General features: G+C 36.4%; 1 protein-coding gene across 8 annotated transcripts in view; it reads left to right on the top strand.

Annotated features, from left to right (window-relative positions):
- CAMK2D (calcium/calmodulin dependent protein kinase II delta) overlaps positions 1 to 13,591 on the top strand; it is a 168,193-nt gene that overhangs the window by 135,662 nt on the left and 18,940 nt on the right. For 4 of the 8 annotated variants that reach the window (XM_042469915.1, XM_042469917.1, XM_042469916.1 and 1 more), the window contains 3 exons: positions 2,877 to 2,936; positions 4,944 to 4,985; positions 10,471 to 10,519. In XM_042469915.1, the coding sequence (XP_042325849.1) occupies positions 2,877 to 2,936; positions 4,944 to 4,985; positions 10,471 to 10,519 (151 nt within the window). The remainder of the gene's footprint in view (positions 1 to 2,876; positions 2,937 to 4,943; positions 4,986 to 10,470; positions 10,520 to 13,591) is intronic. The other 4 variants (XM_042469919.1, XM_042469920.1, XM_042469921.1 and 1 more) reach the window with 2 other exon arrangements.

Raw genomic sequence — 13,591 nt, forward strand, 5'->3', positions numbered from 1 at the left:
AGAATGAGTCATTTTCTCTTGGCACTAAGAGGAAAGCATAAGTAGTGCATTTTTGCACGTATAGTCTTGTAATTCTAAATATAGTTTAGCCAATGCTCAGTAAGGAAAATAAATCTTTGATTGAAGAGATATGGACATTCCTGGATATTAATGACACCTTTTGTACACAATATTTTTTTCTGAAAAAAGTTTGGAATCATTGTGTGTACGTGTGTGTGTGTGTGTGTGTGTGTGTTTGTACATGTACACATAAAGTACATACACACAAAGAGAGAGAGAGAGAGAGAACTGTTTAGGTATTCAATATTTTTAATGGATCTCATTTAATTTTTGAAAATGTGCCTTAATGCCATTATTACACACACAAATGCACACACGCAAACTGACACATTTATTACCACCAGTGCTTTTTTCTTTTCAATAATAGTGGTAGGTTTTAGAGTCACATTGAATGATGTGGAAAAACAGAATCTGCCGATCAATGTATTCAGGAGTAAACATGATACACATTCTGGTTTTTTGTTTTTTGTTATTGTTTTTATTTAAAATGGTCAATTTTATGTTGATTTTTTTACAGAAGCTTAGCTAAGATATGTGTGTTTCCATTGTTGTTTTTCTTTCGTATCCTGTGTTTTACCTTATTTGGTGTTTGCTTCAGAGGAGCAGTAAATATTCTGTATTGCTGATCAGCTTAACTTTCTATCTTAGTAATATGTAGCTCTAACTTTTTGCCTGTTGCTTTAGTTCTGTTACAGCTAGAATTGGTAAATTGAATGCATAGCTCTTCGCCAAAAGATACATCACACCTAATCTTTTTAATTGCAACTGTAATTAAAATTTGCTTAGTCCTTCAAAGGAAAAAAAATGGAACCAAGCTTTCAATTACTCAGTTATTTACATTATAGCTAAAACATCTGTTCCATAAGCTTTTGGATCTGATTTTTTTGCCATAAAAATAATTGATTTTCTTCCATAGGGCAAAATTTATTTCATTATTTCTTCTTCTTCACCTTCATCATTGTCATCTTCATCTTTATTTATACACCATCTTCCTACCACCCAGAAATACTGAAAGTGGCATGTGTTATATACTGTGCATGGCTGTGTACTTCTTATTTAGTTTAGTAGCCATCCATAATGTCATTTATACTTAGAGATTAACTTGTTTATAGGAAAATTGAACAGTTTTGTGCCTCAGGTCTAAATAACCATATCCATCATTCTACATAAACCATTTTAATGTACCCATCACAAAATACCAAATTATTTTATTCAAAAAATATATAAATGTAATGGCTCATATATCATCCAGATACTTCCAAAAATAATACAAATAATAGTTATGGTATGGTCAGTCTTAGTACATTTAAAAAATTAATGCAGGTAGCAAGAACTGTGCACTATAATACCCAACATTTTGTTGACTATATATTTTGTGCCTTGGTTCAAGTTCCAATTGTGTCTGCACAAAGAGAAGTATGTTGTATTGTGCTGTAAGGTGCAATGCTAACTTGGTTAGCAAAAGTCTTTTAAAGTAATAAAGTTACTTGCCCCAAACAGTGATGCCTTTATTGGCCAACCGAAATGCACAATATACTTGTTGCAAGCTTTTGAAGCTCCACTGGCTTCTTCATCAGGCAAGATGTTACAAACCAAACAGGAGAAAAATTGGAGACATTAGTAAGATGCCTGCATTTTGTTGTTTCTGTCCTTAGTTAAGATGGTATGAGGAGGATAAATTTTGCAGGCTGGCTCCTCCTCCTTCTGGCCATGTGGAAATTGGGAGTTTTTTTAAAGTCCAAGAAATTTAAAGTCCATTCGCATATAAACAGGACTCTTCTCTTGCAATCCAATTTGTCTCCATTCCTGTGAGGCCACAGGCCTCTTGTAGGCAGAGGACAATAGATTTTTCAAGAAGCAAAAACATGGAAGCATCTCCCATTTTTCTCTTGGCCAATAAAGGCATCACTGATGAAATTTTGTTTGAATTTGCTAAATGGCCAACACAGCTACCTCTGCAGTTACTTATTGTTTAATGATTTTATCCTGCCTGTATAATTCATTTTAGAAGACTACTTACAACAAAATGAAATGCATATATTTTTTCTGCAATACTAAATGCATTTCAGTGTAAATCTGCAAGAGGAGGTATTGATGTAATTTTGCCAGGAACAGAGAACCAGTACGGTGTAGTGATTTGAGTGTTCGATTGCAATTCTGGAGGTCAGAGTTTGAATCTCCATTTGGCCATAGATACCCACAGGGTGACCTTAGGCAAATCACACTCTTTCATCCTGAGAGGAAGGCAAAGCCAAACATGCTCTGAACAAATCTTTCCAGGAAAACCCCATGATAGCTTTGTCTTAGGATCAGCATAAGTCAGAAATGACTTGAAGGTACGCAACAACAACTTTAAAACAGATTGAGACTTATATAAAATTATAAAATACAGGTCTTCAATGTAATTTGCTTTTAAGCTTAACTCCAACATGGTGAACATTTAGTAGGATCTTACACCTATGTGGGAGGTGGCAAATGACGATTTTGGAAATGTAGGCCTGTTCTCTCTAAACGTGCATTAATTGCTTGTTGCTTGGTTTTAACTATGGTACTTTCAAAACCCTCTTCACAACATAGTTGAAACCATAGTCTATATAGCACCTCCAGCAGGTTTTAGAACTGCATTGGGAGGAGCTGCTATATTTCTTTATTAAATCTGATGACATTGTTCCTTTTAATTTTATAAATCCATTCTGTTGGTCTTTATTTCCATATCTATATCTGTGTATAGGTGTTCTATATAGGGAGATATAGATATGAATTCCTGCTGTGAAAGGTCTAAGCCTTGTTTGTTTCTATTTTCTGCATACCTACAGATAAACAACAAAACCAACGTGGTAACCAGCCCCAAAGACAATATCCCTACCCCAGCGCTGGTATACCTGGCTTTTTCCTTCAACTTGTTTTTGCATTTGATGACCCCATTCTTTCCCCTCCCACACTTTTCCTTTTCATTTAATTCCTTCTTTATTTTCTCAGTATTTGAAACTCTTTTCCTCTTTTTCTTGTGAACTGGGGATTGTGTTTTGTTTTTTAAAAAGTGATTCATTGTGAGAAAGTGTGTTTCTAATTATCCAAAATGACATGGAAAATGGATGTACTTGTGCAGTAGCATTGGTAGCCATAGGTGAACTTTTTTGCATGCTGTGTCACAAAATGAATAGAATGCGCTTTTGTGTTGCCCTTAGCTCTTCACCTGATAAACTGTTCCAATATTTATAAATAAGCCTCCAAAAAAATCATTTTTGGAAAAAAAAATTAAGATGACTATCAAAGTCAAGGAGAGCTAACAAAATTATTGCTAGGCAACAATCAAGTGGACCTTATTCAGCTTCTCATTCTTTACATTCTCAGCAGGACTTTGCAAACTTCACTTATTGGGATCAAGAGGCACCTAGCTCTAAAGCTTGTTACATGCCATGGCTATCCTTTAATACCTAGGAATCATTGTGCTATAATAGTCTCTGTGGGGAATGGATAACTAATGAATAGCCTATTTATATCAGAACCTTGCTTCTGTTAAGTATTCTAGTTTCTCAAGGCAGTGCAACAAAGCTCCAGAATTAAGTCCTGTCCCTTAATTTCGAGATTGTCAGAAACATTCCACTTTCCATGGTTTGGTAAACCCATATGAAGAAATGCCTTTTCAGATTTATGATAATTATGGCTCTAATTATTACAAAAAAAAACAGAGGCTGGACAGCCATTTCTCAGGTATGCTTTGATTGAGAGTTCCTGCGTGGCAGGGGGTTGAACTGGATGGCCCTTGTGGTCTCTTCCAACTCTGTGATTCTATGAAAACCTTCAGTTTTAACTGAGCACTGGTATGATCTAAAAACCTTTATGGTTTCATCTACCAGATATTTTCAAATACCTTTGCATGAATTGTGCATGAATTTGGGCAACTTATGTGGCCTTCTAAACATTGTTGGACTGCAGTTCCCAGCATCCTTCACTCTAGATATGCTGGAGGCTGATAGGAGTTGTAGTTCAGTGGCACCTGAAGGGCTGCAGAATTACCCAACCTTGTTTGAAATGATTGCTTAAATGAAAATGTGTACTACCTACCTTAGAGATAATTTGTGATGATGGATGGAGAAGTTTAAAACTCTAAAATCACACCTTTCCCCCATTATTCCTGTTAATTTCTATGGTATGAGATAATATCCCTTCATAGGTTCCCAAGATGCCCTATACGTAAGTTTCCATATATCTTTGTATGAACCTGTTTTACCCATTGTATTTCTTTTTCTATCTTCCTGCAATACAAAGTTAAGGAGATTTAGTCAGTTCACTAACGCAGTTAACCACAGTAAGATAGAAAACTGTATTAAACAGAATAAGGTCATTGATACATCTAGCTCAGCACCGTCAATGCTATCTAGCAGTGACCTTCCAGGTTTTCACACATTATTCTTTCCTAACCCTACTTGAAGATCCCCAGTTTTCTCTGGTTGTTTTCCATTCAGATATTAACCAAGCCCAATCCTGCCTAACCTTGCAGTATCTGATGAAATTAGGGGTGTTCAGGGTTGTACATTAGAATTGATTTTTCAAGTGTTCCCCCATAGAAACTATCACTTAAAACATGGAAGAAATAAAAAATATAGACAACAATTTGAACATTATGGAGTTGGTCCCAATCTAGATCTTCAGAGCTGCAAAGCCCTGTCTGTGGATCAATGATGAATAAGGTCTTTGCATGCTGCTACAGTAGATATGGTGGTCTTTCTTGCCAGTTTCATCATCTGGCAGCAGCTAACATTGTTTTAGCTCTTGCCAGTGCTTAACATTTCTCATCTGACTCTTCTCATTCTCCCTTTCACTAACGAGAAATTTGTTTACTGAGAACTGTTTTCTCTCTTTATTTTGTTCTCACTCAGGAGCCCCAAACTACTGTAATCCACAACCCAGATGGAAATAAGGTATTCAGATAGAACCAATGCTTCTCTCTTTTCAAACTCCACATTCCATTCAGTCTTCCAAACCAGAGTGTTTCCTTAGCATATTCCTCAGATATTCACTTATCTAATAAATCCTGTAGAGGAATGTTTGGGTCGAAGTGAACTATATCATTGAGCACTTTCCTCAACTCCAACAGAAGTCCATTGAAGTTGAAAAGGTATCATTTCTGATAGGAGCCATTCTTTGTTTCTGATGTTCATGTGGGGCTTACGACCCCAAACATAAAGTTCTGGAGTAGAAAAAAGAAGATTTTCCTCAGCTATATAAAGTATCATCAAGGCTTTACATATCCAACATTTATGGAAGCTCAAGAAAAGCATAATTGGAAATACTCCTATCTTCTTTTTCTCCGCATCCGCTTTCATGACAGTGTAAAATGGACTGCAGTGTAAAATGGTGATTGCACACTACTTTTTAAAACTTTTTTTTGCTTGAGTGCACTCTGGTAATTTTTAGTTGGCTAATTTTAAGGCTACAAATAAATATGTTTGTGCATCCTACTAGGTGCCCACACTCACAGTCTTCATAAAGATAAAACAGATATGGTCCTCTGTATTTAAACATAAACATGTGCTCAAGTGTTCTTCCATGTCTTTTTCATAACTTTTCCCCAGTGGGCATGCAGCAGCTCCACAAATGAAGCAATTGTTTGAAATGAGAAGGATATTTTATTACCTGTTCTATTTTGAACTTCATCAAAGGTGGGTTAACCCCAAATCTTGGTGACAGACCAAAAACAATGCTGTCCAGAAGACTGTAAGGGACTCAGTGGAAGGGAGTGGGAATTTAACTCACATGTGAATCTACTGTTCACCACAAATGTTCTCTAATGTGACTTCTGCATTGAACATCAGACTTCTTTCAGAACATCGTTCAGCTGCTGACACCTAGGGTGGCATAAAATGTCCTCTCCGATCCATTATTTTATTACATTTTTTGGTCATTTGTTTCTTTTGCGTGATGTTTATGATGGCTGGGTGTGTTGCATTGTATTGCATCTCAAATGATTATTGCTTGCATGGCGTTGGAAAAAACTATTGAAAACAGTTGCTATGCAACTGTTGAGAGACATTCTATGTGTTGTTGCTAGAATCCGGGGATTAGCAACTCTTGTAAGGATAGGGGGACAACGCATTTCTGAGTGTGTTCTCACTGCTACAAAGTTGTATTTCAAAATGTGATTATCAATAAAATTTCTGACACAGCTTGAACAAGTTGCCTATCCCTGGATTAGGGAATACCATAACTGATGCCTCATAATTCACTAATTAAAAATGATAAATGCTTGGACATCAATGTTTTTGTCTGATTTGTCTAACATAATGTTTTGTTGTTATCATCATTTATGTATGTGGATACTAGCTGTGCACTAATATCGACACTACAGGCTGTTCTCAGGCTTGAATCTCAGTTTATGGTATTTAGATTAGGGCTGTGTATGGAGTGCCTTCTTTGGTTTGAAGCACAGTTCAGTGATTTGGATCTGAGCTTTATTTGATATAGATTGATATGGACTGAAACCATTACAGTCCAGATCCAAATCTGAATGCAGCTTTGGCAAGAGGGATCCCTCATTGCCTTGACCTGAAAAATTGAAATCACTGTAAATATTTTTTTAAATTATACATTTGCATAAGATGTTATGGTAAACTATAGAGAGAGGATCAACACAGCTATATTGTAGACAGCTAACTACAGGACATTTAACAATAATTGTTTATAAAGTTTACTGCTTTAAAAACAATGCATATATATATATATATATATATATGATAATTATATCACAGTTTATGTGAGAAGAAAATATTTTTTCAGTGTTCTTTCAGCAGTCTAAATGATGAAATTGAAGGGCTTGGCATTTTATGACATAGTGAATGGTGGAGTTGATGAGAAGCTTCTTTACCAGCTGGAGATATCCCTCTTAAGACATTTGATGGTTTTTGCTGGAATTGGTGGAAATATGTCTATCATGGCCCCATATTCACCTCACCCCATCAGGACACAAGGAGAAACAGTTGTTCCTGACGTCTAGGTCTTCTTTCTGCCACCTGACTGCTGGGACTTTTCGGAGCAACATCACTTGGTGCTGCCTTTTAAGGTGTTGAGGCAGGCTAGTGCTATGAGACCCAGCATGGTATAGTGGTGTAAGCACTAAGCCACAACTCTGGAGTCCAAAGTTGGATTCACAGCTCAGCCAAGGAAATCTACCAGGTGACCTTGGGCGAGTCACATAGCCCTAGAAAATCCCATAATAGATTTGCCTTGGGATCACCATAAGGGAGAAACGACTTGAGAACAACAACAGTGCTATAATGCCGTGGCAATTTATCCTTGCTTGTAGTGAAGGCAGATAGCAATACAAGGTTCTGCTCCAACGCAAAGTGGCCTCAAACAATGCACTACATTTTGTATAGTGACTCAAATGGCCTTCCTTTCATCTAACACCTAACAACAATAATTAGATGTCATGGGGTGGGCAGATGGGAGAATAGACTTTGCTAAAACACAGACTCGTAAACAAAGTACAGTAACCCCTCCCAATTTGTGGGGGATCAGTTCCGGACACAACCCCACAAAAATGGTGACTCACGAATATCCAAGTCCCATTGATAATAATGGGTCGCCCTCCTCCCCCAGGTGCATGCCCCATTTTATTACCCTCTATTTGCTGACTGCGAATGGACAAGGGATGTGGACTCCAAGTCCACAAAAACAGAGGGGCAAGTGTAACAAGAAAAGCAATTAAAAAGTGAAACACTGAGAGACCAGCTCATATGACAATAAATCCTGTAGTCACCCACTCCTCATCGCAGCTTTATCACACTCCACTGCCAGCACAGCTAAATCAAACAAATGAAGAAAGAGATATCAGAGGTGATAATTGACTATAGTAAAGAACTTCAGTAATATTACATCATTCCCCCCTCCAAAAAAGCATTGTAATTGGGGAGTTTTGTCACCGAGCAAAGCACAGCTGACCTCTTCCATCTCTGCATCACACTACCTTGATGTTTTCTTCATGGACACAAACTGTTTGCGTTTTTTCACACTTTAAACATCCAGACCTTGGGGTCAATCTGTGGTGCTTCACACTGTACTGTTGCACTCTATAACCAAATTGGGCCATTACCTGATTCAATCTGAAACTAGTACATACCCTTTCCCAAATCAGTTTGATTCAATTCATTGTTTAGGATTTAGCCCAATTAGCTACACAGTCCTAATTTAGATTTCCAGTTCATTTTCATATTTGTGTTACTGCCTCTGTTGTGCATATGTATATATGATCGCTTATGATGGTTTATTTTGTCGTAACTTGTTTGTGAACCGGATTTTGCTTTTATGTTTAACATGCGGCTTACACCTTACATTTTCACTAACATCAAATATTCAGTTGACCGCAAAAAATCAAATGAGACAATCATCATACACTGAATAATTATAGAAAATTGATACAAATGTGTTCCCCATATCTTGAAAACTAAAATGAATCTCAACATGGAGAAGAAAATCATTTGTGGGGGAAATCGATGTTAATGTGCATCACTTAAAATGCTTTTTAGCATAGTTGAAAAGGATGCTTCTGTGGATTTGGATTGTGAGGTGATGCATGGAATTTCTTCTGCTTTTATGTGTAGTATTGTGGATATTTCTAAGAGTGTGCTATATAACCTGTGAAGCATGACAACATCCATTTGCCTCTTGACTCTTCAGCATTATAACACCAAACAGAGCATGATAGTTTATATTGTGCAGTGGGGCAGATGTTTGGTAAAACTCATTGAAATGTTCATTAGTGTGCATACTTCATGTCCTTTAATTGTTTGATAGTACATTCAGCCTTTACGTTAGATTTGTGGAGACAAATAAAATGAAAGGACACTATCAAGGTGTTTGAGGAGCATTTATATGTCCTTTTCGTAAGAAATCATGGAACATATGAAACAACTGAGCCAGCTTTCTGATTAAAAATAAAAAGTGTAATGCTGAACTACTGCCCCCTAATATAGTTCAGTAGCCTATCTGCATGTGTTTATTTAGTTGCTTGTAGCATGAATAAGGAGAAAATAAGACTTGCTTCCTGGCCTAAAAATTAATCTTATTGGCCCCAGGTGTTTTGTCCAGTATCTCTGTATATGAGCTTGCGTTTGATCCACTATTAGATCTACCCATTCTAAAGTGGGTAGATTTTTTTCCATCCTTGACAGTGTCCTTTAAAGTGTATAGATTAATTCATTTTTCATAATTCAGTTTTGTTATTTGTAATGCATACAACTCTGGCAGCCATCAGAGATGCTTGGCTTTTTGACACCATGGTGAATTTTTGAAAGCAGCTGCCCAGAGAACAAACAATTTGCAAACTGCATAAATCTGCAAAAATAAAAACTACAGTAAAGACCCAAAACAAGCAAAGATAAATTCTCTGACCTAGCACATGACTCTTTTTAAACTTCCTGGGTAATTTATTTTTGTTTTAGAAGAAGCAAAAGCATTATTTTCTTTTGAAACAGAAATGGTAGTAGACTCGGATCCAAAGAGCAACTTTTATTTATTTATTAAATTTTTGCACTTAAACTCTGTTTTTCTTCTATATTATTATCCCACTTTTCATTATTAGGGGATTCCAAGAGTAGTAATTCAAAAAAATAGCTGTTACAAATTCTGGTCACATGTTGTCAGACTGTAAAGGCTATCTTCATAATTTGAGTTATACTTTCCAAACCTCCGAGTCAGATGTCTCTCTTTTTAAAATATTTTATTTATCTTTTTTATTTGAACAGCAGACAGCCATGACATATCATGAACTACCCTTAAAAATCCCCTCCATTTCAAAAGTGCATGGGAAGAAACAAGAGAGGAATTGTACTGTTTGAGAAACACAATCTCTGTGAGCCCAACCAAATGGACTTTTTGGGGCACCATTATTTGGATCCTGGCAATATCAGTCTCACATTGGATTACATTTTTATCTGTGTGAAATCAGTGCAAGCATTTTCCACAGTGATAATTTAATTAGCGGATTCTAAATTGGGTTGCAAATTGATTCAAGGCATTTTTCTACATAGAACATTTTTTTTCTCTATCCTTTAGCATGAAATTGCCAGTTCTGATGGTCAGCTGATGTAATTCATCACCCTGTGTCTAAAAAGTAGCAAAGTGTTTTTAAGAAAAACCAAATTAAACCATTTTTCATAATAATATTTTTTCCACATTTTTTTTGAAAAAGAACAACAGGAAATGTGTCTCCTTAAATGTTCCTTTCCAAATTGGATGGAACCATTTGACATTTGGTTTTGGGAAGAAGCGGTCATTCTGTATTATTCTTTGTAGTCATATGATCTGCTTCTCTGCTTTGCATGATGAATAGGACAACAGTTTCAAATATGAAGTGACATATTAAGAACAGAAGATCATCTGATGAATTTCTCTATCACTTCTCAACAGGAATCAACAGAGAGCTCCAATACAACCATTGAAGATGAAGATGTGAAAGGTATGATATCAGTAAATCTATGCAATTGCAGTGGGTTGCATAATTTAGCATTTACTCTTGCTGAATTGTATTTGTGTAATACCTTCAGTATAGACTTTCTTGATAATCTCCAGAAAATGTGGCCATGTATTTATTTAGAAACAAATCATATTCCTCCTTCACTCTTTTTATAGTTCAAGTAAAGTCGTGCAACAAATATTGACATTTACAGATTTCTCAAAAGGTTAAAATGCTATAATTGGTAATTCTTCAGAGCTGTAGAAACTACTTTTTTTTTAATTCATCATTTATATCATCTTCATCCCCAGTTCTCAGCTTAACCATTTTGTTTGGAGTTGGATTTGTGGGTCAGGGCTAAAATAAGATAGAACTGCTTATGGGTTAGAGAATGTTAAAATGTATCATCACCACTATATTTTGTTCTAGATCTGCAATTTAATATGTTTATTTTCTGAAATATCATCACAGAGTACATGTGGAAATGAACACAAGAAATTTCTGGCATTGTTTGGATAAGTTAATTTCCCTCTTTTTCATAAGTTGCATCTAGGACTTTGGTGGGGGAAATGTGATCTACAAGCCACTTGGGCCCTTTTTGCAACTCCATGGGTCCCCCAAAACCTCCCAGTCTCCCATTTTTAAAAATGAAAATTGCCAAAGATTAGTCCATGAAATGTCTCCAAGCACCACTTTGAGTGCCATTGTGCATATAACACTCCCAAAATATACCGTACTTTAAAATTAAACACAAGAACCTTAAGTGCAAACTGGAAGTAAATATCTGAATACTTCTGGATAGAATTTTCAGTTGATTTACTCTGTTCCCCACCTGAAATCTAGGGCTTTCTTTTTGCCATCCTTCAGCATGCCTATGCTCCTCAAAATTTATAAAAGTTACTTTTCAAGAGGTCTGTGGAGGTGCTAGTTAGAATGTTTGGTAGATTATGCAAAATAATAAAATCTCTCTCTCTCTCTCTCTCTCTCTATATATATATATATATATATATATATATATATATATATTCAAATGGCTGACTCACATTCATGGTATTCTTTGTTTCTTCATCTTTCTTAAGCAAATTAGCATAGTGTTTTCCAAGGAAAAGCAAATACACAACTGATATAATTGGTGATTAATGTTGTAGAATCCTGTATGTTCCTGTACCATAATTATATCCTTTTTTTTCTAAATATAGACGTGCCTTACCTTCTTTATTTTAACACTCTGTGCCCTGTACAAAACTCCACAAGGTGCTCAGATGCTTTGTCCATGCTCACTCAGACATTCTTATTTTCCTCTGTGAACTGGGAAATGCTCTCTGGTACAGAAGATATGTTTCATTTAGTGCACTGTTTAAATCTTGATTTACTGAGGAAAATGTAGCTGTCATTGCAAATAGAAAACCAAAGTGAGCCAAAATCTCTAAAATACATATAAAATGCAGCAATTAACTATGGGCTACCAATCCCAAAGAACTAGTTCCCAGGTGTTTCACTTTTATTTTGTCCCCAACTATCAATGATCACAAGAAGACCTTGCGATGGGTAGAATTCCACAGCAGTTAACTAACTCAGTGCAGATTCAGTGCCCTACTACTACAGCTATGCAAAACATGAGCATCATTGAAAATACAGCTTTAAAAATATACCAGATGTTGCTGTCTTTGGGCCATAAAACCTGAGGTAGTTACATACATATATATATATATATATATGACTGCTCTAGTGGTTTGTGAATGTAATTTATCGGCACAGCAGATGTCTTATGAGTCCAACTCTAAATTTAGAAACATCTTAGTTTGTTTGTTTGTTTCACTAGCCTCAGTTAATAGTAACGGACCAAAAAGGTTATTTAAAAACTGATTTAAAGTATGGTGAATTCTTTCGTGATGTGACTGTCAGTTTATCAGTGTAAAGAGTGCAATCCATTGAAGCAGACTGAGGATATCTTCTTCCTTTGCTGGCATTTTAACAGGGATATGCTTGGTGAATCTTTAGAGTGGGCCTCTTTTCCCACAAAAGAGTTCTTAGTGGTGTTGCTGTGTGCTCAGAAATGTTATTTTGTTGCAAGTGATTATCATTTTCTTTGTTTTCTTTTGTTGGCTTTCCTTTCCTTTTTCCTTACACCTCCATGCCCCACATACAGCTCCAAGAAAGGAGGGTGACATTCAGGTGTCATATTCTGCTCACCATTCCTCTTCTCCCATTGCTTCTTCATCTTACCAATCACCATCTTTGTTGTGTCCCAGCCGCCGTTCCTGCTGCCTGTGTCTCCTGAGGATTCTGATCATATTCTACCTCCTCATCTTTGTTTGTTCATATGTTGTGTTTCTTTCAATCCATTCGGCGGCAAAGTCCAAGAAAATTACAAATTCACAGAATCACTTGCATGAATCTGGGTTTCCCCAGTCCACTCCTTCCTCTCTTTTATGTAAGTTGAGAGATGTACACCATTCATTTGCTTTAATCCATCCCAATTATGCAGTAATAAAGTAATCACTGGAAATACAATATTGAGACTTGGCCTGGTTACAGTTTGTTGCTGTTCTGTGGCTTGATAGGTTTCTGCATACATAGGTGAATGGCTCTTTTCCCCGATCCCCTTGGTTAGACTTTTTGTGACGGGTATATGAGCCAGCTTATGAAATTGTTCAGCCTGCAAAGATGGTTTAGTTCAAATTTCCTAACACGGTAGCTGGAAAAGTCAGAAGTTCCTGTGAAGCAACTGTGTATACAGTAATTAGTTTAGAGATCTTTGTATTGATTTTGATCAATCTGTTGTCTTTTCTTCTTTGTACATGTTATTCTGTCTCCTTAAACTAATAGAAATTTGGGCACCTCCATGTCATTCTAGACAGGCCTCATTGAAACAAATTCAATTTCAAAAGGACCACAGTAGATAGCTAATTTATTGTGCCAAAAGCTGAAGATTATCAGCCATTGTAGCTTATGTACTGTCAAAGCATTCATGCATTTGGAAAGGATTAGTGTTTGTTATTTTATGAGTTACATCAGAGCACCTGTGTGTGTTGTGGCCTTTCGAGGTGGGGTGGGGGAGTAGTTAATGCTGTT

This window comes from Sceloporus undulatus, chromosome 5 (assembly GCF_019175285.1).
Source record: "Sceloporus undulatus isolate JIND9_A2432 ecotype Alabama chromosome 5, SceUnd_v1.1, whole genome shotgun sequence".
Classification (NCBI taxonomy): Eukaryota; Metazoa; Chordata; class Lepidosauria; order Squamata; family Phrynosomatidae; genus Sceloporus; species Sceloporus undulatus.